We start from the raw sequence: 24,718 nt of genomic DNA on the forward strand, positions 1-24,718 counted from the left end.
AGAGGGGGGACAGAGAGAGAGGGGGACAGAGAGAGAGGGGGGGACAGAGAGAGGAGGGGGACAGAGAGGGAGGGGGACAGAGAGAGAGGGGGACAGAGAGAGAGGGGGACAGAGAGGGGGACAGAGAGAGAGAGAGGGACAGAGAGGGGGACAGAGAGAGAGAGAGGGACAGAGAGAGAGGGGGACAGAGAGAGAGGGGGACAGAGAGAGAGGGGGACAGAGAGAGAGAGAGGGGACAGAGAGAGAGAGAGGGACAGAGAGGGGGACAGAGAGAGAGGGGGGACAGAGAGGGGGGACAGAGAGAGAGAGAGGGACAGAGAGAGAGGGGGACAGAGAGAGAGGGGGACAGAGAGAGAGAGAGGGACAGAGAGGGAGGGGGACAGAGAGAGAGGGGGACAGAGAGAGAGAGGGGGACAGAGAGAGAGGGGGACAGAGAGAGAGAGAGGGACAGAGAGAGAGAGAGGGACAGAGAGGGGGACAGAGAGAGAGGGGGACAGAGAGAGAGGAGAGGGACAGAGAGAGAGGGGGACAGAGAGAGAGGGGGGACAGAGAGAGAGAGAGGGACAGAGAGGGAGGGGGACAGAGAGAGAGGGGGGACAGAGAGAGAGGGGGACAGAGAGAGAGGGGGACAGAGAGAGAGAGAGGGACAGAGAGGGAGGGGGACAGAGAGAGAGGGGGACAGAGAGAGAGGGGGACAGAGAGAGAGAGAGGGACAGAGAGGGAGGGGGACAGAGAGAGAGGGGGACAGAGAGAGAGGGGGACAGAGAGAGAGGGGACAGAGAGAGAGAGAGGGACAGAGAGAGAGAGAGGGACAGAGAGGGGGACAGAGAGAGAGGGGGACAGAGAGAGAGAGAGAGGACAGAGAGAGAGGGGGACAGAGAGAGAGGGGGACAGAGAGAGAGAGAGGGACAGAGAGGGAGGGGGACAGAGAGAGAGGGGGACAGAGAGAGAGGGGGACAGAGAGAGAGAGGGACAGAGAGAGAGAGAGGGACAGAGAGAGAGAGGGGGACAGAGAGGGAGGGGGACAGAGAGAGAGGGGGACAGAGAGAGAGGGGGACAGAGAGAGAGGGGGACAGAGAGAGAGAGGGACAGAGAGAGAGAGGGACAGAGAGACAGGGGGACAGAGAGGGAGGCAGAGAGAGAGGCAGAGAGAGCGAGAGGGGAACAGAGAGGAAGGCAGAGGCAGAGAGACAGAGGGGACAGAGAGGGAGGCAGAGAGAGAGGCAGAGAAGAGAGAGGGAGGCAGGCAGAGACAAAAGGATAGAGAGCGAGACAGAGATAGAGAGACAGAGAGGGAGACAGGCAGGGGACGGGGCAGAGGCGAGGGGATGGAGGGGCAGCAGGCCATGGCTGTGTGAGGCTGGGCTCCTCCCAGGGTGCTTGTGGTCCCCACAGGGCTTGTGTGGCTGCTGCCCTCACCAGAGACGACCCGAAGGGACGGTGTGGCACCCGCCTGGGCCTGCCTCCTCGGGGCTTCCCTCCCCAGAGGCCTCCTGGGGTGACGCAGGCTGCCAGGGCCAGGCAGGGGAGGCCGTGTGGGCTGAGGGTCTTCTGCAGCAGGGGCAGGAGGTGGGCTGGAGGCGCTCGGTCCCGTGACAGGGGCTCCAGCTGACCCTGCACTGCCCAGGCGAGGCCAGCACCCTGCTGCCCACCCCGCAGGGCGCACCAGCCTCGGCAGGCCCTCAGGTCTCGCGGGCCTGAGCAGGGGACTCCGCGGTCCTGGGTTGCACGCCAGCCCCGCTTCACCCCGGCCCGCGGCCACGCGCAGTGAGGTCAGGGGGTCAGGGTGGGGCTGTGGCCGGCGAGGCGGCGTCTGAGGGCGGCGGGCGGCGGGATGGGGGAGCGCGTGGGAGTCGGGGACTGAGCCTGGGGCCTCGGGCTTTCCTCTCAAGCTTCTTCAGCAGGAACTGCCATGATGCCTCAGGCCTCTCCTCCATGTGCTTTCTTATCAAACGCTGGCTGACCTCGGCCAGGGTCAAGAGCTCCAGCATTCTGGAACCCTTCTCTGGGCCGGCTTCTTTCCGGAGCCCCTCCCACCTCCCAGCTGCGCCTCCTGAGGTGAGGCCCAGAACACGCTCTGCCTGCGTGTGCGGGGAGGGCACCCAGGAAGAAGAGGTCGGAGGCTGAGGGAACCTCGCCCCGGCCCACCGCCCTCGGGGAGATTCACTCTGGGTCTTGCGTCCCTTTTCAGGCAACCTGTTGTGTCCTACTGGACTGGACTAGGGTCCACTGTGCAGGAAAGCAAGGCCGCAGCTGGTGGGACGGGAACCCCACAGCCGGCGGCCGCCTTCCCCAGGCTCTGGAGCCAGGCGGAGCCATGACTCAGCCGGCCGCCCCGCCCCCGCCCCTCCCTCCTCCCTCCCGGTCCTGGTCCTGCCCGCGGCCGAGGAAGACGGCCCTCCTCTGCTGACCGTCCAGGCCCCACCCTTATCGTGGCCCTCGCTCAGTGGTGCTCCAGGCCGGTGCAGACTGAGGCTGGCCGGTGCCCTGCTGACCCTGCTGCTGCAGGCCTGCCGGGTGACCGCCCAGGACGTTCCGGAGGCCTCGAGGGCCATCGCCTTCCAAGGTTAGTGTCCGGCTGCAAGGCTGGCTCCAGCTTGCAGCATCTGGAGGGACGGGAGGGACGTGGGGTCCAGACGGAAGAGAGAGCCAAGAGCTGCAGCGTAGGGCCTGTCGGGGGCCTGAGGGTCCAGGCCCCACTCCCCGCTCCAGGCAGCTGGAGTGTCCTGCTGCCCCCCAGCAAGGCCCTGGGCTCTAGGCACGGCCCATTCTCCGGGGGACATGCAGCTGGGACACTCAGGAGGGACCCGCTCCAGAGGGAGCCGCTGGCCATGGCTCCGCGGACAACGTTCTGCGCCCATGGAGGGCCGTCTTGGTGGGCCAAATGCTAGGGGTCCCTTTGGCCACCCACCCGACAGCCAGCCCAAGGACAGGCCCCCTGTGGGCATCGAGTTTGCTTGAAGTCACGCCTGTGGCTTCAAATCCAACCTGAAAAACTTAGCAGGAACCCCCCTTGCAGCCCGGGCCCAGGCGGGAGGGAGGCCTGGTCTCCACTCACTCACATTGCGGGTGTGGCCTCTCCCTCATTGTGGCTGGGGCCGAGGCCCAGCCCACCTGCCCGCTGGGCGGCAGAGCCATTGGCCCTGGTCGCAGTGGGCATGGGCCTGGCTCATGCACCCCTCCTGGCCCCAGACTGCCCCGTGGACCTGTTCTTTGTGCTGGACACCTCTGAGAGCGTGGCCCTGAGGCTGAAGCCCTATGGGGCCCTGGTGGACAAGGTGAAGGCCTTCACCAAGCGCTTCATCGACAACCTGAGAGACAGGTATGGGTGCACCAGCGCCTGTGCGGGGGTCTATGGCCCAGCCTCCATCTGAGAGGCTGCTGAGCCCTCTCAGGGTCCTGGTCCAGAAGCTGGCAGGAGCCTGAGGGTGAGATAGTGCCGGCCCTGGGCGGCCCTGGCCAGCAGGAGGGCTGCGGGGACCGGGCTGAGATGTGGGGTTCCCAAGCCCCAAACCCAGGAGGAACTGCAGTACCCTGAGCAAACCAAGTGGGTTTAGGGACTCGGACGTGGCCCCAGGGTGAGCCCTGCCTTCTTCCTAGAGGCCCCCTAACCAGCTGGGCCCACCCACTGCTTGGCCCACGTGGGCCAGCAGACCCCTTGCCCAGGACCTGGGCTGGAGGTCCTGTGTCCCAGCTCCTGCCACCACCACCACAGCCTCTGGTTCCCCGCGGGGCTCTGGGTGTGGGTAGGGCACACCCACCCCCTGCTGTCCTCCCCTACCGATGGACCCACTGGGGACACAAGTGCGGCCTGGGGAGGGACCAAGACCAAGGCCCCACCCACCTGCAACAGGGCGCCCTGGTGGGGGTCACACGGCTCTTCCAGCACTGGCCTCCGCCCTGGCCCCACCCAATCTGGCTGACCAGAGCACAGAGCCTCCTGCTCAGCAGAAGGGGCCACTGCCTGGGCGCCTGCAGGCCAGAGAGATCCATCCCCATGGCTGTCCAGCCCCAGTCCTGTGGGACCAGAAGCCTTGGGGACAGTGAAACTGCCGATGTACAGGTGGAGGAAGGAGGGCTGGTGTGGACCCTCCCTGGGGAGTGGTTGCTGCAGTGGCCATGTGGCTCAGTGGCCCCCCTTGGGGTCCTCGGACCCTTTGCTCAGGCTCCCCTGCCTCAGTTTCCCCACCTGTGAAAGGGCAGCAGGGCCAGCCTAGACCCCAGCCACCCCCTGGGAGCCCCTGGCGCCGCTCTCATCCGCCGGGGACCCTGGGTGCCCTTTGGAACGGCCTGCTCTCCCAGGGCAGGGCTTGCCCGAGACTGTGCCTGTGGTCCGCAGGTACTACCGGTGTGACCGCAACCTGGTGTGGAACGCGGGCGCCCTGCACTACAGCGACGAGGTGGAGATCATCCGCGGGCTCACGCGCATGCCCAGCGGGCGCGACGAGCTCAAGGCCAGCGTGGACGCCGTCAAGTACTTCGGCAAGGGCACCTACACCGACTGCGCCATCAAGAAGGGGCTGGAGGAGCTGCTCATCGGGTGAGTGGCCCCCGGGCCGCAGCCGGGCTTCCAGAGGACGCCTCCACCTCAGCGCCCCATGGCCGCTCGGAGAGGCTCCTGCCGGCCTGGGAGGCAGCGGCCCTCCGGGAGCCTCTGCGGTTCCGGGGTCCCTGAGCTGGGGACCTCTAAAGGGCCTCCCTGCCCGCCCTGCAGGGGCTCCCACCTGAAGGAGAACAAGTACCTGATCGTGGTGACCGACGGGCACCCTCTGGAGGGCTACAAGGAGCCGTGCGGGGGCCTGGAGGATGCGGTGAACGAGGCAAAGCACCTGGGCATCAAGGTCTTCTCCGTGGCCATCACACCCGACCACCTGGTGAGCACCGCGCCTCTCCTGCGCGGCACCCAGACCCGGTAGCCTACGGTACCTCGCCCGGCCCCTGCCCAGGCACAGGAGTGGAGGTGCCCCTGTCAAGGTCGTCCACCTGCCAGGGCCCTGGTGTGGCCACGGGGTGGGGACGCTGCCCACGGACCCCCGTCCCGCCGAGGCGCTGAGCGCCCCTGACCGGCCCGCCCTGGCCCCCGCCCCGGCCGGCTCACGCTCCCTCCACTGCCCCAGGAGCCGCGCCTGAGCATCATCGCCACGGACCACACGTACCGGCGCAACTTCACGGCGGCAGACTGGGGACAGAGCCGCGGCGCGGAGGAGGCCATCAGTCAGACCATCGACACCATCGTGGACATGATAGTGAGCGCGCGCCCGCCCGCCCGCCCCGCCGGCCGGGGCCTGGGCAGAGGGTAACCCGCTTCCCCATTTCCGTTTCAGAAAAACAACGTGGAGCAAGTGGTAAGTGCCCCCCGCCCCCGACCCCGCCCCGGCCCCTCGCGAGACCCCGTCGGGCACCTGCCCACTCCTGGCGCCTCCGCCGGCCTCGGCCGGGCCCAGGTGCACGCGGGCGCCCGAGCGCGGCTCCCCGCACGTGCCGGGGCGCGCCTGGCTCCCGCGCCGCCGGGCGGCTTTCTGATCGTCTGCTGTGCCTTCCCCGCAGTGCTGCTCCTTCGAGTGCCAGGTGAGTGCGCGCCGCCCCGCGCCGCCCCGCGCCCTGTGCGTCCGGGCTCACGGCCCTCTCTTTTGCAGCCTGCCCGAGGACCGCCAGGGCCCCGGGGCGACCCTGGGTACGAGGTGAGTGCTGAGTGCCGCACCTGCCCTGCTGCGCGGAGGGCGGGTGGGGACCGGGCCCGCAGCCCCGCTCCTGCGTGCGTGCCCGAGTCCAGGGAGGAGCGCGGGCGCGGTGTGGACTGGGTGGGGTCCGGTGAGTCGAGGGTCGGAAGCCAGGTGCGGCTGCACAGCTGAACCTGAACTAGGACTGCCAGGATTACACCTGGGGAGACGCCGGGCTCGGGTTTCTCTCTGGGCCCTCTAGCCGCCTGCCGAGCACACGCCCTGTGGGCCTCTCTGCTGGACCACTGGCTTGCCTGAGGGGCAGGCTTGAGCCTCAGGGAAGGGGCCTTGAGGCCGGCGGTCGCTGGGTGGGGACAGGATCTGGGCAGACCTTCCCCGTGCGGCCCCTCACCTGCCGTGTGCTGCCCTGCAGGGGGAACGAGGCAAGCCAGGCCTACCCGGAGAGAAGGGAGAAGCCGGAGACCCCGTGAGTTCCAGCCTGGCGGGCCTGGGGGCATGGGAGGCTGGGGAGTGGGCTGCAGAAACTTGCAGGACGGCTGGCTTCTGAGCACCAGCCACAGGACCAGCCGGAGTGAGGGGTGAGGCGGGCAGGGGGCTGTGCACCCTGCAGGAACATCTGACCCCCTCCTGTGTTCCAGGGACGACCGGGTGACCTCGGGCCAGTCGGGTACCAGGGGATGAAGGTGCGTGCCCGTCCTCGAGCGGGGCTGGGTGGGACAGGAGCCACGCCTGAGCCCGCAGGGTCATGACCCTCCTCCCCCATTGCTTCCTCTGCAGGGAGAAAAAGGGAGCCGCGGGGAGAAGGTGAGTGTGGCCTCAGGGCTGTCCCCCTGGAGCGCCGCCTGCCTCCTGGACCTTGGGCCTCGGGGCACGTCCTGTCGGGGACGCCATGGGCAGGCACACCCCTCCCACCCCAGCACCCCATACACCTGGGGACCCCGGCACTGGGCCCTGGGCTCTGGCCTCCTGGCCCTGGGCCAGCGAGGGCCAGCGACCAGGGCCCAACACTCTTACTCCCCCAATGGGCTTCTCTGCCTGTCCCCGGATCCCACAGGTGGGGTGACTGCCTTTGCCGGGGCCTCCTGCCAGGCTCCCCAGCATCACCCACATGGCTGGGTGGACTGAGGGGCCAGGCCCAGGCAGGGCCCCGCCTCTCACCCTCCCTTCCTGTCCCACAGGGCTCCAGGGGACCCAAGGGCTACAAGGTGAGTGGGTGGGAGGTGCTGGGGGTCCCTGCCTCCTGTGGTCTGGCCTTCCTCTCACCCTCCTGTGGTCTCCTAGGGCGAGAAGGGCAAGCGAGGCATCGACGGGGTGGATGGCATGAAGGTAAGCTCGGGCCAGGAGGACTAGGTGGCAAAGCCGGGTGTCCCCCGATGGTGGGGGATCTCAGGGGTTGACACTCCCAGAAGAGCCGGTGGGTGAAGCCAGGAGGTGTTTCCTGTGGGTGTTTCCTGTCAAGCACCAGGTCCCAGTGGACCCCAGGCTGCCCAGTTAAGCTCAGAGGGTTGTGGGTGGGACTTTCCTGAGAGGCCCTCGTTGGGCCAGGACCCAGAGTCGTCACGGTTGGTTTGCCCCAGCTGCCAGCTGGCCGTCTCCATCTTGCCCTTTCCCTCCTTCCAGGGGGAGACGGGGTACCCAGGCCTGCCGGGCTGCAAGGGCTCCCCCGGCTTTGATGTAAGTCTCTCTCCTCATCCTCCTGCACGGCTCTGCGAGCCGGCTGCCCCTGTGGTGCGGGGTTCCCAGGGGCCTCTGCCGGCCGTGACCTGCCTGGTGCTGACTCGTCACAGGGTGCTCAAGGGCCCCCTGGCCCCAAGGGAGATGCTGGCGCCTTCGGCCTGAAGGGAGAGAAGGTGAGTGACCGCGGCCCACCCAGGTCCTCCTGGGCGCACGTTCTGTGCCACTCCCGGGCTCTGGCCTCCCTGGTCGTGGGCTGGCAGGCGGGGTGGTGACAGGGCTATGGGGACAGTCTGTCACTCAAGCCGCCCCTCCGGGGCCTGGGGTGCCCCTGCAGACCCGCAGCTCAGCCACCCCTCGTGGTGGGATCCAAGTCCAGGAGCAGGTGCAGCTGGCGCCCGCAGAAGGAAGCAGGGCGGAGGGGCCTCGGGCTCAGCTCGGTGGCCGCCTGTGGCGCGGTTTCTGGGCTTTCTCCGTGAAGCAGGAGCGCTGGGAGGTTTGAGGGGTGACTCTGCCCCGGTGTCAGGACACAAGGTCTGGGGTCCCGACCTTGAGTTTGCACAGGACCCTCTCAGCCCAGGCCGCAGCCTGCAGCGTGCCTTCCCCGCCAGGTCAGGTGGGCCGGACCCCCAGGGGCAAGGCCACAATGGCCGGGTTTTCCTGAGCTGTGCTGGAGCTGGAGGGCCCTGGGAGTCTTGATGGGAGCAACCTGAGCTTTGGGTGAGGAGGGCGGGCAGGGGCCACTCCTCCCAGGACAGCGGATGGCCTGCTCAGGTCGCGCCCCACAGCGACGTCTGTGACCCCTCTGACCTTCCCCAGGGTGCAGCTGGAGCCGATGGGGAGGCTGGGAGACCCGGGAACTCAGGACCACCCGGAGACGAGGTGAGACCAGTGTGCGCAGGGCGAGGCGGATGCCAGGCCCGGGCCAGGAGCCGGGCAGGTGCTGTACCCTTGTCCTCCGCAGGGCCAGCCGGGAGAGCCCGGTCCCCCCGGAGAGAAGGGAGAGGCCGGCGACGAGGTGAGCCACAGCCTGTCCCCACACGGCCCCCCACCAAACAGGCACCCACACTGACCTCTCTGTCCCCCACCCCAGGGGAACGCAGGACCAGACGGCCCCCCTGGAGAGAGGGTGAGTCTCCCCGCCAGCAGAGGCCCGTCCGGCCCGGCAGGTCCACAGCACTGTGGGAGCCGGGGGGCTGAGCTGGCGTCCAGGAGCCTCGGCGAGGGCAGAGAAGCCACCGCCATGATGTCATCCTGTGACTGTGCTCTGGCCTCGGGTCCCTCGGGCTCTCTGGAGGGGGTGGGGGCTGAGGGGGGGCCTGGCCTCTGGGATAACGTGGTGGAGACCACCAGCCAGCCTCGGGCCCCACCTGCCCAGCAAGTCCCTGGCCACAGCTTTTCTCCTCCACACAGGGCGGCCCTGGAGAAAGAGGACCTCGGGGGACCCCAGGTGTGCGAGGACCAAGAGGAGACCCGGTGAGTCCCCGTCCAGAGGCTGCTCTGTGGGCATCGGGACCATAGGACAGGCCACAGGCCTCCCCGCTGGTCACCCCCAGGATCCAGAGACCTCTGTGGAGGCAGCTGAGCATCCTGGGGAGGCAAGGAGAGCAGAGGTCCCTGTGGAGGCTGACAGGAACCAGCCCCCTCCTGGCCACAAGGGCAGGTTAGACAGTTGGTCTCCAGGACCCAGGTTCTGGCCCTGTCCATGCACTCCTGACAGGACTGGCCATGGCGTCCTCAGCAGCTTTCACCAGGCAGCTCCTCCTGGGCCCCACCTGGCGGCCACAGAGGCCTGCGAGGGGCTCAGCTGCCGGCCCCTCGCCCCCACCCTGCGCCTCTCTCAATGGCTGTGTCCCCGCCGTGCCCGGAAGCGTGGGCAGACCTGGGGATCTTGGGAGGCTTCTCTTAGAATTTCACAAGTGGGCCGTTGGATCAAGACCCCACAGGGCGGACCCGAGGGTGGTCTGCTGGGAGGGCTAGCACAGCCCTGTGTGCCTCCACGGCCAGCGTGTCCTCTGGAGGCAGTGCCCGGCTCTCTGTGCCTGTGATCACGGCAGCTGCTGGACACAGAGGGTGGGCAGGGTGGGCCTCCTGTGCATCTGTCTGGAGAGCTGAGGGGCAGCCAGGGGTCAGGCACAGCACCAGGCCTCAGAGGCAGTGCCCATCTGCCCTGCAGACACTGTGCCCTTGCCTTATCCCAGTGCAGGACACCCAGGTCCCTCTCCCAGTGGCCACTCGGGCTACAGATTCTCCTGAACAGAGCCCGGGCAGGGCTGGGGCCAGCTCCAGGCTCCCAGGCTGGGTGTCAGAGCCCCTGGAGAGGGAAATTGGGGAAGCAGCCTCGGGGGCTCAGGGCAAGCCACTGGCCTCCTCTCCTGGCCTCCAGAGGAAATGGGACAACAACCCAGGCCATGCCTCTGGGCAAAGGCTTGGCAGGCCAGGAGGGTCAGTGTTGAGAAGGACAGTGGAACCCAACGCCCACCATGGGCTCCTGCTGCCCAGCTGAGTCCTCCAGACCCCTCGCCTGATGACCACCTGACCCCAGGCAGCAGGGCAGCCATCCCCCACTGGGGGCAGCCACAGGTCCAGCCACCACGCTCAAGGGCTTGATTCTTTCCAGGGCGAAGCTGGACCCCAAGGCGACCAAGGAAGAGAAGGCCCCGTGGGCGTCCCCGGAGACCCGGTAGGGACCCAGCCGTTAGCAGCAGCCACACGCCCCAGGCGCCAGCTGGGCGGATCCAGCTGGGCACCTCCTCTATTCCTGACCCTAGTCAGCTGCAGGGGCCAGCGTGGTGCAGATGGTGAGGGTGGGACCCAGCTACTGTGGCCCCCAAGGCTGAGCGTGTGGCCCAGGGCCCGTCACAGATTGAGCAAAGACCCCCAGGACCCTGACCTCCAAGCTGGTGGGATGGGGTGCCCAGGAGAGCAGAGGGGGCACAGGGGCCTGGCAGTTCTGAGGACTGGTCACTGTGGCTTGGCAGCCCAGGTGGCCATGCCTCTGAGCATCTGGGCCACTGCAGTTCACTTGATGGACAGATGAACCATGCAGCCCGCTGGGCCCCCCACCCCCTGTCCACAGGGAACGAGGTCAGATTTGAACAGGCAGCTCTTTCGATGCTGGCCATTCCAGCAAGAGCAGAGCCTGGCTGGGGAGACACGAGGGGCATCGCGAGGTCACTCCTGTGCTCCAAACGCGGAGCTCGAGTGAGGCCAGAGGAGGACGGCGCTGGGGAGACGTCCCAAGAAAAGCAGCTGAGGAGGCCAGGAATGTGGAGCCTCACCTCTCCTGGCCTCCCAGCCCGCCCTGCCCGGGCCCCACCCATGCTGTGTGGTCCCTGCTCCACTGGGCTGCCCTCCAGGACTGGCGGGGCCCCTGGTGCCCCCAGAAGCACCCACCAGTGAGCCACCCGCTCCCAGGAAGCCATGATCTCGTTTCTCCTGGGGACAGCAGCACGCACCAGAGCAAGCCTCCTGCTGCCCACTGGCCGGGCCCAGGGCCTCCTCTGCACCCTCCTGCCTGTCCCCTCCCACATCCCAAGGCAGGACCTCAGGCCCACGCTGTCCACTGTGCGCCCCAGGCTGCAGGGCTGCTGGTCCTCCCAGAGGCGAGGTGCAGTCTGCTGAGAGTGCTTCCCTGGCACCGTGCGGGGGACGGCAGCCGGTCAGCCCAGCCGTGCATGGTCAGGGTGGGAACAGGTCGAGGCCAGTGCCTTCCACAGCCAGCGGTCAGCTAGTGGGAAAGGCGGTGGAGGAGCAGTATGACCTCCTCGGTGGCACCTGACGTGGGCCAGTGCAGAGGGCTCTGACCGGCTGGCGGCTCCATGCTTCCTCTGGCCTGGCTGCAGGATCGGGTGCTCAGAGCTGAGTCTCACCCCTGGGGGCAGACACAGGGCAGGGAGGCCTTGGGCAGTGCTGGACACCCTGCCCCAGGCTGGTGCTGGGGCCTTGGGATGCTGGCAAGTCCCATGAGGGACCCGGCAGGCGGGGTCCTGCAGCAGGCCTGAGCCCGGGCTGAGCCCACCCTTGTGTTTGGTCTCGAGAGCAAGGGGCTGGCAACTTGAGTGGGTGCAGGACCCCTCCAGGTCAGCACAGCCGGTGTGGCCAGCAGAGCCCAAGGGAGCCACCACTGCCCTGGCCTACAGGGCCCCAGAGGAGGGCCATGCGGGTGGCTAAACAGAGACAGGGGAAACCCTGGTGGGCAGCCTGACCTGACCACACCCCTGTCAGCACCAAAATCCCCCTTGCAGAGGGGTCCCAAGGGTCTGGGTGTCCACAAAAGCACTTTGGACCCCGATCCCCATGTGTGGAAGGCGCCTTATGCTCCGGGACCCCCAGCTCTCCTGGGAAGGCCGGGGGGCTGGGCCTGGGGCACAAACCTGGGGTCTCACGGGTGTCTCCATCTCTCAGGGTGAGGCCGGCCCCATCGGACCCAAGGGATACCGAGGTGACGAGGGTCCACCAGGGTCTGAGGTGAGTACTGCCCCCCAGAGGACCCAGCCCCAAGTGTCCACCCAGGGCCAGTCCCTGGAGCTGAGGACACCCTGGCTGGAAGTGCCTTCTCCTGATTTGCCCTGCCGACCCTGGTTCCTCCGAGGGTAGTGCCTGGGCCTGTGTCGTGTGTGACCTGGCCGTCCCCTCCCTCTCCTTAGGGTCTCAGAGGAGCCCCAGGACCCGCCGGGCCCCCAGGAGACCCGGGGCTGATGGGCCAAAGGGTGAGTGTCAGGAGCACAGCCCATGGGTGGTGGCCCAGGTGCCAGAGGTCCTGGGAGCCCCAGCCCTCGACCGAGCTGGTCTCTGGGGAGGGGCTTGCCCCTGGGGTCCTCCACGGACAGGAAACGTCCACAGTCGGCTACCAAGTGTGAGGATGCCTCAGCCAGGCCCCTCCTGTCCAAGGACCAGTCCTGGGAGAGCGGGCTCCCCGGGCTGGCAGGAGGGGCTCTGGGCTTGCTGGGCTTCCCTGCTGGCCAAGGGACAGTGACGGTGCTCTGCCCCAGGGTGAAGACGGCCCCCCTGGCAACGGCACCGAGGGCTTCCCCGGCTTCCCCGTAAGTGCAAGGCCGCCCTGAGCCCCAGACTGCTCCGCACCCCCGCCCCTGGCCCTGGGGCTGGTGGGTTGGGCCTTGACCCCCACTGGTGGGGGTTTGGGTTGGGCTCTGCTGGGCCTGGACCCTGTCCCCCTGCGACGACCTGGCTGGCCTCCCTCCTGTGTGAGAACCCAGTGTGACAGTCTCCTTTCCACAGGGCTATCCAGGCAGCAGGGGCCCCCCCGGGCTGAATGTGAGTACCCCACCTGGCCGCAGGGCTGTGTACGTGCCCCACACACGCGTGCACAGGCTGCAGGGCGTGTGCACGCTCCACACGTGTGCACAGTCAGCATGATGCACACACGCCCACGTGCCACATGCACCCGACACTCCTGTGTGGCACTCATGTGCTTCCACACGCATACGTGGTGGCCCGGGGCACCATCCAGCCACGCTCACCCCGCCCTCTGTCCCCACCCCAAGATCCTGCTGACCCGTGTGCTGTCACCTGCAGGGCACAAAAGGCTACCCAGGCCTCAAGGGGGACGAGGGTGAAGCTGGGGACCCTGGAGAGGATGTAAGTGGGGTGAGCCCTTGGGGGTCCGGGCTGCCTTGGGCCGAGTGCCCTGGGGATGCAGCTGGCCCTCGGCTGACCACACCCTTCCCTCCAGAACAACGACATCGCACCTCGCGGGGTCAAAGGGGCAAAGGGGCACCGAGGCCCAGAGGGCCCGCAGGTGGGTGAGGGCAGGGGTCTGCAGGGAATGGGGCAGGGAGCCAGGCAGGGTCTGGGGAGCGAGGGGGATCCCCAGGGGCTCGACAGGATCCCAGGGAAGTTCCACAAGCCAGCGACTCACTGGGAGGGACTGGTCACCAGGATCAGGATACCATCCCAGGGCAGGAAGGCCACGTCCAGAGTGGCACGGGCACCCCGGGCTGGGAACCAGGTGCATTCTGGACCTGCATTCTCTGCCCGCAGCTCCGGTGAGAGGCAGGACTGGGGCAGGAGCAGCCCCGCTAGGGCCTGGCCCGGGTGGGCTTGCGGGGGCTGGCAGTGGCGGTGGGCAGTGGGCTCCCACAGGATTCACGGGCCAGGACTCCCACTTAAAGCCCCCGTCTCTCCTTGCCCTGACAGGGACCTCCAGGAAACACAGGACCACCTGGGCCAGACGTAAGTGGGGAGCCTGTAGTTGTCCTCTGAAACTGACCAACACGCGCCCTGTGGGCTGTGTGACCATGATCACTGTGCACGGATGGGCTTTGGGTGCTTGGTGGCCATGAGGGAAGTGTGACCAGGGGACTCGTGATGGCCTGGGGGATGTGAGATGGTCATGTATTGGTGACCATGTCCAGTGCCATGCCCTTGTGGTGAGGTTCCAATGTGCAGAGCAGGTACTGGGATGTGAGAACTCTTGTCCAGTCCAGGTTTCCCCCCACCCTGTGGCCTTGGGGTGACCAGGAAGCCCCAGTGCAGAACCGCCCACTGTCCCTCTCCCCCCCCCAGGAATGCGAGATTTTGGACATCATCATGAAAATGTGCTGTGAGTGCCTTAGAGTGACTGTCCCAATGAGGACATGTTCCCACCAGTCCAGTGTCCACTGCTGTGCTCCCAAGGGACTCTGGCCCAGGGAAGGGCTGGAGGTGTGGGGGGCCCTGTGCAGGGGTTGGTGTCCTGTCCTGTAACCCCGCCTCCTCTTCCAGCCTGCTGCGGTGAGTGCCACCTCGTGCCCCCAGGATGGGTCTCACTAGGGCAGCTCAAGGGCTCCTGCTGATGACCAACAAGCTGCGTCTGCAGCCACAAAGCCGTGGCCACCCCCCACCCCTCACCCCCGTCCCTTTGAGGGCCGCCGCAGCCCTCGCCCTCCTGCGTGCAGCTGTCCACACAACCTGAACAACCCTGGGCGGGCGGGGTCAGGAACCAAACCCCTGGCCGCCCCGCCCATCCTCCCACGGGCTCTTATGGGGTTGAGTGGGAGGCCCAGGCAGGGAACAGCCTGGTGAGGGAGGCCGTGCCAAGAAGCCACAGGAAGGGCCAGCAGGACCCTGTCTCCAGAAAGGCCCTGGCTGACCCCTGCCCACCCTCAGAATGCAAGTGCGGCCCCATCGACATCCTCTTCGTGCTGGACAGCTCGGAGAGCATCGGCCTGCAGAACTTTGAGATTGCCAAGGACTTCATTATCAAGGTCATTGACCGACTGAGCAAGGACGAGCTGGTCAAGGTGAGGCCTGAAGCCCCCGCTGCGGCAAGCTGAGGGCCCGGCACCCCGGGTCTCCCTGCGCAGGAAGCGCACGCAGCATCCTGTCCAGGCCGCAGCTCCCCATGGCCAGGCCACTCGCCCTCACGCTGCTGTGGAGCCAGCGGCACGCGGCCTCACTGGGCCTGGCCTGAGCAGGCCCCACCCTCAAGGGAGACCACGGGAGGGCTGTGTGGGCTGTGTGAGGGTTGCGTGGGCCTGGGTGCTGGACAGGCCGCGTGGGCGAGTCCAGCTTTCGGTGTCGCCCCCGCAGTTCGAGCCCGGGCAGTCGCACGCCGGCGTCGTGCAGTACAGCCACAACCAGATGCAGGAGCACGTGGACCTGCGCAGCCCCCACGTCCGCAACGCCCAGGAGTTCAAGGAGTGAGCGGCCGGGTCGCCCGCCCCCACCTGCCAGGCCAAGCCAGGCCCTCCGGTCCCGCCCACCTGCCAGGCCTGGCCCTGGGCACGCCCTGCCCCGCCCCGCTCTGCCCAGCCCCGCCCCACTCCGCCCACCTACCAGGCTGAGCCGAGCCAGAGCGGAGGCCCCGCCCCGCCCCATCCAGCCCCGCCCACCTGCCGGGCCCGCCGGGCCTGACCCTGGGCCTGCCTTTCGCCCTGCAGAGCCGTCAAGAAGCTGCAGTGGATGGCAGGCGGCACCTTCACAGGCGAGGCCCTGCAGTACACCCGGGACCGGCTGCTGCCGCCCACCCAGAACAACCGCATCGCCCTGGTCATCACCGACGGGCGCTCGGACACCCAGAGGGATACCACTCCGCTCAGCGTGCTCTGCGGCCCCGACATCCAGGTGGGTAGCCGCCCAGGATCACACTGCGGCCGGGGCTCCTGCCTGGGAAGGAGGGAGGCAGCCGAATGGTGCCGCGCTGTTCTGTCCTCAGGTGGTCTCCGTGGGCATCAAGGACGTGTTTGGCTTCGTCGCGAGCTCCGACCAGCTCAATGTCATTTCCTGCCAAGGCCTGGCATCCCCCGGGCGGCCGGGCATCTCCCTGGAGAAGGAAAACTACGCAGAGCTGCTGGACGATGCCTTCCTGAAAAACATCACGGCCCAGATATGCATAGGTGGGCAGGGCTGCTCAGACCAGGTGGGCAGGGCTGCTCAGACCGGCTGCGCAGGTCGCAGTGAAGGCCAGGGGCTCCGCGGAGGCGGCGGTCAGCACATAGCTGCCTGCGCTGGATTCACCCCGCCTGCATGGGTGCCTGGTCAGCAGCATGGCAGGGAGCCCCTGACTGCAGGCCTTTGAGCCTCTGTGTCCCCATGCTCAGGAGGGGCTGAGGCTCTGCCCTGCCCCTCCGTGGGTGGATGTGAGGACCAGTGGCCTGGGGACCATCTGCTACTCCTGAGTAAGGGACCAGCCCTGCTGGAGGGGCTGAGCCTGAGTGGGTGTGTTGTGGGGTTGGAGGTCCACATGTGTGGGGTCTTCTCTTTACAGACAAGAAGTGTCCAGACTACACCTGCCCAGGTGAGTGTCAGGGCTGGTGCAGGAGGGCCTGGGCTCTGCAGACTGGCACCCCCTGGCCTGCCCACTGCAGTGTCCAGGTCCTCGAGCCCACGGCCGTCTGCCTCTGCCCCACAGTCACGTTCTCCTCCGCTGCCGACATCACCATCCTGTTGGACGGCTCGGCCAGCGTGGGCAGCCACAACTTCGACACCACCAAGCGCTTCGCCAAGCGCCTGGCTGAGCGCTTCCTGTCCGCCGGCCGGGAGGACCCTTCACAGGACGTGCGGGTGGCGGTGGTGCAGTACAGCGGCCCTGGCCAGCAGAGGCCGGGGCGGGGTGCCCTGCAGTTCCTGCAGAACTACACAGTGCTGGCCAACGTGGTGGACGGCATGGACTACTTCAACGATGCCACCGATGTCAACGACGCCCTGAGCTACGTCACGCGCTTCTACCGGGAGACCTCGCCGGGAACGGCCAAGAAGAAGGTGCTGCTGTTCTCCGACGGTAACTCGCAGGGGGCCACGGCGGCGGCCATCGAGAAGGCGGTGCAGGAGGCCCAGCGGGCGGGCATCGAGGTCTTCGTGGTGGTGGTGGGTCACCAGGTGAACGAGCCCCACATCCGTGTGCTGGTCACCGGCAAGACTGCTGAGTATGACGTGGCCTTTGGCGAGCGCCACCTGTTCCGCGTGCCCAGCTACCAGGCCCTGCTACGGGGCGTCTTCCCGCAGACGGTGTCCAGGAAGGTGGCGCAGAGCTAGGGCGCGGGCACTTGGCAGGCCTCCCACCCGCCACCCAGAGCCAGCAGGGAGAGCCAGGACTGTTTCCCTGAGCACCCCACCGGGGAAGGGGACCCCACCTGCCTGCAGAGCGCTTCGCCTGGGCCTCCGCAGCTCCACCGAGCTGCTCTCTGGTCACTCCCTCCCTCCCTCCCTCGGCCTTGCGGGGGGCAGGCGTACTCTCCCCTCCTGGCTGTCGGTCCTGCTTGCCTCCTTCCTCTTTGGGTGGCAGATGGAGTCTTCCAGTCCTGCAGAAGGTCTTCCTTCAGCCACACCCACCTAGGTCCAGGGAATCCTGCTCCTCCTTCCTGGGGGATGTTGGACTGTGACTTCTCTCCGGGAAACCAAGGTTGAGATTTTCCAGCACAGACCTCGAGGGGTTGGCTCCTAACTGGGGGCCCATCTGACACTTGCAGACTTGGTTCTGGCCCTCAGGCCTTGAAGCTCAGGACAGGCGGAGGGAGGATGGCCTGTGCGTGTTCTGAGGACAAAGGTGCTACCCGCAAGGGCCCCGCTGAGGCAGAGCCCGGCTGAGCCGAGGTGTCCCAGGGCCGCCCAGCCTCCCTCCTCGGTGGGGGCTCCCATGCTACCTGAGCTCCCTAGGTTGGCCTTATTCTCTCTCCCTGTTGCCCTCAGCCCTGCCAAGCCCATGATCTCTGTTAATAAAGGTCTCCGTCCTCTCTGATTCCCTGCTGTCCATCTGTGCTTCACAGGCCTCTGGGCTGCAGAGGTGCTGCCCTTGGTGGGACACCACCATGGACACTGTGCAGGGTGCCTGGGGAGACGGTGTCCTCGCCACATCTGCAGGTGGAGGTGGGGAGAGGCCGGGCACCAGGCTCAGGAGCAGACGGGGTCTCCATGGGCTGGGTGCAACCAGATCAGCAGTCCCACCCCAGAGGGACCAACGGCAGGCAGGAGTCTGGAAGGGGATCGGGGTCTGGGGTCGGGGAAGAGGCAGGGCGGATCCTCCAGTGGGGCCAGGCGGCCACGCTGGCCTCGGCCCTGGGGTGTCTGCACCAGGGGAGGCTATGCGAGGCGTCCGAGGAAGACATCTTGAGGAAAGCAAATGGGATGAAGTCGATTTCTGATCTCCTGGGTTGGTGGCTGCATTACAAGTTTTGCACATCATACCTAAAAAGAGTTTCCTGGAGCTTAGGACTTATTTTTTCAGAGGATACAAAGTTCCAGCATCTCTGTTGCATTTTTCTTGTTGACTCTGTCTTAGATTATTGTGCTATTACTTAATTGCTTTGACTGCGTAGAGTCATAGAAAAGGCATTGCAAACTTGAGGCTTGTTATAAAACATTTCTTCTGGATTAAGAAAATCTCTTCCAATCATATATATTCAGTTTAATTATATTTTCAAATTAAAAATGTATGTGGTTCTATGTAAAAAGGAATATGACCATGTTTAAGTGAGGAAGCGTGATGGATCACTGTCTTTTATAGGCTGCTTTAAGAAAAATGGGACATTGGAAAGGAAGGATTCGGAGTCACTGGTCCAGGTCCGTCTTGAGTAATAACTGTTGATGTCATAGATGGTCTCTCTGCTCAAGAGCATCGCCCGTCCCTACTAACTACAGACCCAGTTGTAGAATTCAACTTCTTTCTGTCTCTCCAAGTAACAAAGATTAACTTTTCCTATTCATTGTTCCCCTGAAAGCAAACTAACAATACACTTGAATGGTTTTGGCATCAGAAGGCACATACCACTACTTTATCTGTGCTGAGTCAATTCCAAATACCACTTTGAACATAAAATATAGGACTGTTTTATTTGTTACAAAGACCAGTTTATTGGAATTATAAGCCATTATAGATTTATCATCATAGAAATTTTAAAGTGGCAAATACCAAACAAATATGCTTGTGCCTATAAGCACGACCATACACATATGACTTCAAAAAATGCCCCCTAAAGTACAATAGTAAAGTACTATACTCATATTATTATTTTGTTATTTTCATTTTTTTCTTTCCTCCTCTTTTTTCTTTTATCTTCTCCCCTCTCCCGTTTCTCCCTCTCCTTCTCCCTCCCCCTCTCCCTCCCTCTCCCTCTCCCTCTCCCTCTCCCTCTCCCTCTCCCTCTCCCTCTCTCTCCCTCCCTCTTTCCCTTATCAAGACCCAGTGACTCATTTTCCTGAGGTGATGGGAAGACCCCTTTGCACCCTGGGTCCTCAGCAAGGGCACAGCCAGTGGCCTAAAGAAGGAGCAGGCTGCCTCCCTCCGTCTGCCCCACAAAACGAGCAGAGCAGAGTGCAGCAAGGCCCCTGGTTTAACCGCAGCCTTGAGGACAGGGACCGACTCTGAGACGCGGCTGGAAACCACAGTTCTGTTAGAAGCGATGACCACGAGGATCCCCAGCAGAGTCCAGAGCTGGAGAAGCAGAAGACAATCCCTCTGTAGAGAGGAGCACCAGGCACATGGGCGTCTGCCAGGGCACAGGCAGGTGCGGAGGGAGCAGAGCCCTGCCCCACGGCGGGTCTCCGCCGGCACTCTTCAGCCTGGACTCTGTGAGCCAGCGCATGTGTGTGAGCAGGTAGACTGAAAGGGAGGGAAGCCTCGGACTGGAGAGGGGCTATGAGAGGCCCGTCCAGTGGTCCTGCACACAGTGACCCAAGGCAGGGCTCCTGACCAGGTGCTGCTCACACAGTCACCACAGTCCTGCAGACAGTGACCCAAGGCAGGGCTCCCGACCAGGTGCTGCTCACACAGTCACCACAGTCCTGCAGACAGTGACCCAAGGCAGGGCTCCCGACCAGGTGCTGCTCACACAGTCACCACAGTCCTGCAGACAGTGAGCCAAGGCAGGGCTCCTGACCAGGTGCTGCTCACACAGTCACTGTGGTACTGCAGACAGTGACCGAAGGCAGGGCTCCTGACCAGGTGCTACTCACACAGTCACCACAGTCCTGCAGAGTGTGACCCAAGGCACAGTCCTCACCAGGTGCTGCTCACACAGTCACTGTGGTCCTGCAGACAGTGACCCAAGGCAGAGCTCCTGACCAGGTGCTGCTCACACAGTCACCTCAGTCCTGCAGACAGTGACCCAAGGCAGGGCTCCTGACCAGGTGCTGCTCACCCAGTCACCACAGTCCTGCAGACAGTGACCCAAGGCAGAGCTCCTGACCAGGTGCTGCTCACACAGTCACTGTGGTCCTGCAGACAGTGACCCAAGGCAGAGTCCTGACCAGGTGCTGCTCACACAGTCACTGTGGTCCTGCAGACAGTGACCCAAGGCAGGGCTCCTGACCAGGTGCTGCTCACACGGTCACTGTGGTCCTGCAGACAGTGACCCAAGGCAGAGTCCTGACCAGGTGCTGCTCACACAGTCACCACAGTCCTGCAGACAGTGACCCAAGGCAGGGTCCTGAACAGGTGCTGCTCACACAGTCACCACAGTCCTGCAGACAGTGACCCAAGGCAGAGTCCTGACCAGGTGCTGCTCACACAGTCACTGTGGTCCTGCAGACAGTGACCCAAGGCAGGGCTCCTGACCAGGTGCTGCTCACACAGTCACCACAGTCCTGCAGACAGTGACCCAAGGCAGAGTCCTGACCAGGTGCTGCTCACACAGTCACTGTGGTCCTGCAGACAGTGACCCAAGACAGAGTCCTGACCAGGTGCTGCTCACACAGTCACCACAGTCCTGCAGACAGTGACCCAAGGCAGAGTCCTGACCAGGTGCTGCTCACACAGTCACCACAGTCCTGCAGACAGTGACCCAAGGCAGAGTCCTGACCAGGTGCTGCTCACACAGTCACCACAGTCCTGCAGACAGTGACCCAAGGCAGAGTCCTGACCAGGTGCTGCTCACACAGTCACCACAGTCCTGCAGACAGTGACCCAAGGCAGGGCTCCTGACCAGGTGCTGCTCACACAGTCACCACAGTCCTGCAGACAGTGACCCAAGGCAGGGCTCCTGACCAGGTGCTACTCACACAGTCTCCACAGTCCTGCAGACAGTGACCCAAGGCAGGGCTCCTGACCAGGTGCTGCTCACATAGTCACCACAGTCCTGCAAACAGTGACCCAAGGCCGGCTCCTGACCAGGTGCTGCTCACACAGTCACCACAGTCCTGCAGACAGTGACCCAAGGCAGGGCTCCTGACCAGGTGCTGCTCACACAGTCACCTCAGTTCTGCAGACAGTGACCCAAGGCAGGGTCCTGACCAGGTGCTGCTCACACAGTCACCACAGTCCTGCAGACAGTGAGCCAAGGCAGGGCTCCTGACCAGGTGCTGCTCACACAGTCACCACAGTCCTGCAGACAGTGACCCAAGGCAGGGCTCCTGACCATGTGCTGCTCACTCGGTCACTGTGGTCCTGCAGACAGTGACCCAAGGCAGAGTCCTGACCAGGTGCTGCTCACACAGTCATTGTGGTCCTGCAAACTGTACCCTGTGAACCTGGAGCTCAGGCCTGGTTCGTTCCAGCCCCTGTGTGACGTTGACTCAGGACAAGGACCTCTAAGGCTCTTGAACCTCACTTAAAGGTGGAAGAGGAAGAGCACAGAGACTGTGGAGGTGGAGCAGGTGTGGCCTGGGCAGCAGCAGGGCAGCGCTGGCCTGGGCAGGTGTTATCTGTCTGCAGTGCACCTCGGCCCTGCCACCTGGAGAGCATGGCTGAAGCATGCTGTGCTCATTGTCACGGAGCCTGTGATTCCTCTGCACTGCCATCGTCAGGAAGGCATGAAAGCAAGCTTGGAGAGGAAGCAGTGGTCAGCTGGGAGGGTAAGCAATGTCCTTGGACTGTTCTGCTCTCCAGTTCAAAAGTTTCGTAAATAAAAATGATGGCGAGGAATAAATGGACTCTAGTTTAGCCAAAGGACCAGGCCAGGCAGTGGACCTTGGAGGTGGGTCAGCAGGAGGGCGGCTCCATGGTGTCCCCAGCCTGTATTTGCGTTAGACCTTCATGGCCGTGTGCAGCAGTTGGGTTGTCTCCTAAAACCCAGGCGCAGGGAAATCAGTTTCAGTCCCTTCTCCCACCGGCCTCCCTCCTCCTCCCGGTCTCCTCTCTCTACTTTTTGCCTGTGACTTACGTTTGGTTCTTATGTCATCTTATCCTTCCCTCTTCTTCCCTTCATTTCTCTCTGACTTCTGCATGAGAGAAAAAAATTCAACCTTTGAGTTTCCAAGTTTGGTGAATTTCACTTAACGTGATGTTTCCATTTCCATTCATTTGCTGGCAAAGGCAGTAATTTCATTCTTTTTAGTGGCGAGGAGAAGAACTCCACTGTATATATATATATATATATATATACACCACAATTTCTTGATTCATTCATCTATCAATGGGCATCTGGTTGATTCCATGACTCAGCTACTCTGCATTATGTGTAAGCACTGATGGGCTGTGTTGCTCTAGCATATGCCAATTTCAGATCTTTTGGATAAATACCGAGGAGTGGGATAGCTGGGTCATATGGTGGTCCCATCCCTGGTCTTGTGAGGAATCTCTAAACTGTACTAGTCTGCGGTCCATCAACACAAGTGTTCCTTTCTTCCCACAACCTCACCAGCACTTATTTTTCGTATTTTTGATCATTGCCAATTCGACTAGAGTGAAATGGAATCTTAATGTAGTTTTGATTTGCAGTTTCCTGATTACTAGAGATATTGAACATTTTCTCATGTATTTGTTGGTCTTTTGTGTTTCTTCTATTGAGAAATTTGTTTAGTTCTTTTGCCCATTTATTGATTGGGTTATTTGTGTTTTGTTTTGTTTTGTTTTGTTTTGTTTTCTGAGTTCTTTGTGTATCTGAATATTAATACCCAATTAAACTCCCATTTGGGAGACTCTCTCTTCATGCTCTTAATCATGTCCTCAGCTATGCAGGAGCCTCTTAGTTGATGGGCCCAGCATCCCACTTATTGATGGTTTTATTTCTTGTTCTTTGGGAGTCTTCTTAAGGAACCCTGGGTCAGCACCTATGTGATGCAGTGTTTCTGGTCTAATTCCTAAGTCTTCAATCCACTTTGGTTTGAGTTTTGTGCAGAGTGAAAGAAAGGGGTCTAATTTCATTTTTCTACATATAGCTATCCAGTTTTCATGGCACCATTAGTTTAAAAGACTGTTCTTTCTCCAAGATATGTTTTTGAAACCTTTGTCCAATACTGGATGGCTGTAGGTTTATGGGTTTGCCTCTGTGTCTTCTATTCCATTCATTGTCATATCTGTTTTGGTGCCAATACTATGCTGTTTCTGTTAGTCCAGCTCTGTAGTATGATTTCAGATCAGGTACAGTGACGCCTTCTGCTCCACTTTCTTGCTTAGGGTTGCTTTGTCTATTCTGGATCTCTTATTTTTCCAAATGAATTTAAGAATTGGGTTTTTTTTCCCTAATTCTATGAAGAATATCATTGGTATTTTGATGGGGCTGGCATTGAATCTGCATAATACTTTTGGTAGTGTGATAATATTCTGCCTATCCAAGAACATGGAATGCCTCTTCACCTCTAAGTTCTTTCGATTTCTTTCTTCGGTGTTCTATCATTTTCGTCATATCTCCTTGGTTATATTAATCCCCACGTATTTTTTCTAGGTTATTGTGGATGCCATGGTTTCCCTTCCTCAGCTGAATCATTGTTGGAGTACAGAGAGCTATGGACTTGGGGTGTGGGTCTTGTAGCCTGCTACCTTGCCACATTCATCTCTCAGCTCTGGGGTCTTCTGGAGAGCCTTCTAGATGCAGGCTCCTCGTTGCAGAGGTAGGTCCACTTCTTTTCTTATTTGTGTCCCTTTGATTTCCTTATCTTGTCTGATTGCTCTGGCTCTTGTTTCAAGGAGTATACGGCACAGGACTGGTGAGAGCGGATGGCCTTCTCTTGTTCCTGAATTTAGAATGATGTGGCTTTGGTTTGTCATAAGCGGCCTTATGATGTTGAATAGGTTTCGATCTCTAGCTTCTCCAGCATTTGTAACATGAATGGCTGCTCGATTTTAACAAAGATCTTTCCTACATCTATTGAGATGATCGTGTGATTTTTGTTCTTGATTTTAAGTGATGAAACACATTTATTGATTTGCATATGTTGAACCAACATTGCATCCTGGCAGTAGACACACTCAATCGTAGTGTATTATCTTCTCTGTTTTTTAATGCAGACCGCTAATACTTTATTTAGGATTTTTGCATCTATGTTCCTCAGGGTTTTGGTCTCTAGTTTTCTTTCCTTGATAAGTCTTTGTCTGGTTTTGGTATCAGGCTTATACTAGCTTCATAAAAGTATTTGCCAACTCCTTATTTTTTGTACCTCTCCTGATCCTAAAAAAGTACTCCTTCAGAAAACTAATAAACTACTATGAGAAGCCACCCTTGCAAGACACCGTTCTGTGGGGCCAAGTTTGAGCTTCTCCTCTTACATAACCAGATGCCCTTGCCTCCAGCCGGAAGCCTCTCTCGAAGCTATAATGGGCCTCGCCCACCCAGGTCCAAGTGAAGACCTTCCTGATTTGAACAGAGGAGAGGAAACCCACCAGGGAGCTTCTGACTCCCACCTCAGCAGCACAAGCTGGGCAGCGCGGGGGACGCGACAGCAAGGCCTGGGGCCCTGTGCCCCGCAGTGCCTTCTGCTGTCCTCGGCCTTCAGTGGCCTCTGTTGCCACAGTCTGCTTTGTGGAAGTGACAGGCCTTGTTTAAGAGGCAGCAAAGAGAGGAAAACAGGACAGTCCAACGTGTCCACGCTGTTGTCAAAGGAAAGTGGAATCCAGGAAGGGGCATGTCAGGAAAGAGGAGCTGCCGAGCAGTAACCATGTGGCCCTGGCAGCTGGGAGTCTCCTGACCGCCTCTCAGGTGGCTGTGGGGACAAGGAGGGTCCTGCTGGGCGGGCTGCCAGGGGCTCTGCCTGCCATGCGGTCCTCGGGC

The 24,718-nt window shown here is 62.3% G+C and overlaps 1 protein-coding gene across 1 annotated transcript in view; it reads left to right on the forward strand.

The window, feature by feature from the left end:
• Col6a1 (collagen type VI alpha 1 chain) overlaps positions 1-18,801 on the forward strand; it is a 31,522-nt gene extending 12,721 nt beyond the window's left edge. Inside the window, exons 4-38 of the mRNA XM_047565550.1 lie at positions 2,224-2,566; positions 3,193-3,322; positions 4,340-4,540; positions 4,715-4,874; positions 5,118-5,246; positions 5,325-5,345; positions 5,548-5,568; positions 5,637-5,681; positions 6,094-6,147; positions 6,320-6,364; positions 6,459-6,485; positions 6,860-6,886; positions 6,963-7,007; positions 7,302-7,355; positions 7,469-7,531; positions 8,175-8,237; positions 8,320-8,373; positions 8,449-8,484; positions 8,769-8,831; positions 9,976-10,038; positions 11,763-11,825; positions 12,005-12,067; positions 12,350-12,400; positions 12,597-12,632; positions 12,894-12,956; positions 13,051-13,116; positions 13,515-13,550; positions 13,884-13,920; positions 14,082-14,090; positions 14,466-14,599; positions 14,889-14,998; positions 15,239-15,422; positions 15,514-15,694; positions 16,066-16,095; positions 16,210-18,801. Of these exons, the coding sequence (XP_047421506.1) occupies positions 2,224-2,566; positions 3,193-3,322; positions 4,340-4,540; positions 4,715-4,874; positions 5,118-5,246; positions 5,325-5,345; positions 5,548-5,568; positions 5,637-5,681; positions 6,094-6,147; positions 6,320-6,364; positions 6,459-6,485; positions 6,860-6,886; positions 6,963-7,007; positions 7,302-7,355; positions 7,469-7,531; positions 8,175-8,237; positions 8,320-8,373; positions 8,449-8,484; positions 8,769-8,831; positions 9,976-10,038; positions 11,763-11,825; positions 12,005-12,067; positions 12,350-12,400; positions 12,597-12,632; positions 12,894-12,956; positions 13,051-13,116; positions 13,515-13,550; positions 13,884-13,920; positions 14,082-14,090; positions 14,466-14,599; positions 14,889-14,998; positions 15,239-15,422; positions 15,514-15,694; positions 16,066-16,095; positions 16,210-16,832 (3,330 nt within the window). The 3' untranslated portion in view covers positions 16,833-18,801. The remainder of the gene's footprint in view (positions 1-2,223; positions 2,567-3,192; positions 3,323-4,339; positions 4,541-4,714; positions 4,875-5,117; positions 5,247-5,324; positions 5,346-5,547; positions 5,569-5,636; positions 5,682-6,093; positions 6,148-6,319; positions 6,365-6,458; positions 6,486-6,859; positions 6,887-6,962; positions 7,008-7,301; positions 7,356-7,468; positions 7,532-8,174; positions 8,238-8,319; positions 8,374-8,448; positions 8,485-8,768; positions 8,832-9,975; positions 10,039-11,762; positions 11,826-12,004; positions 12,068-12,349; positions 12,401-12,596; positions 12,633-12,893; positions 12,957-13,050; positions 13,117-13,514; positions 13,551-13,883; positions 13,921-14,081; positions 14,091-14,465; positions 14,600-14,888; positions 14,999-15,238; positions 15,423-15,513; positions 15,695-16,065; positions 16,096-16,209) is intronic.
• Positions 18,802-24,718: the final 5,917 nt, after the last annotated feature.

The sequence above is a fragment of the Sciurus carolinensis genome, chromosome 9, assembly GCF_902686445.1.
Source record: "Sciurus carolinensis chromosome 9, mSciCar1.2, whole genome shotgun sequence".
NCBI classification, from domain to species: domain Eukaryota; kingdom Metazoa; phylum Chordata; class Mammalia; order Rodentia; family Sciuridae; genus Sciurus; species Sciurus carolinensis.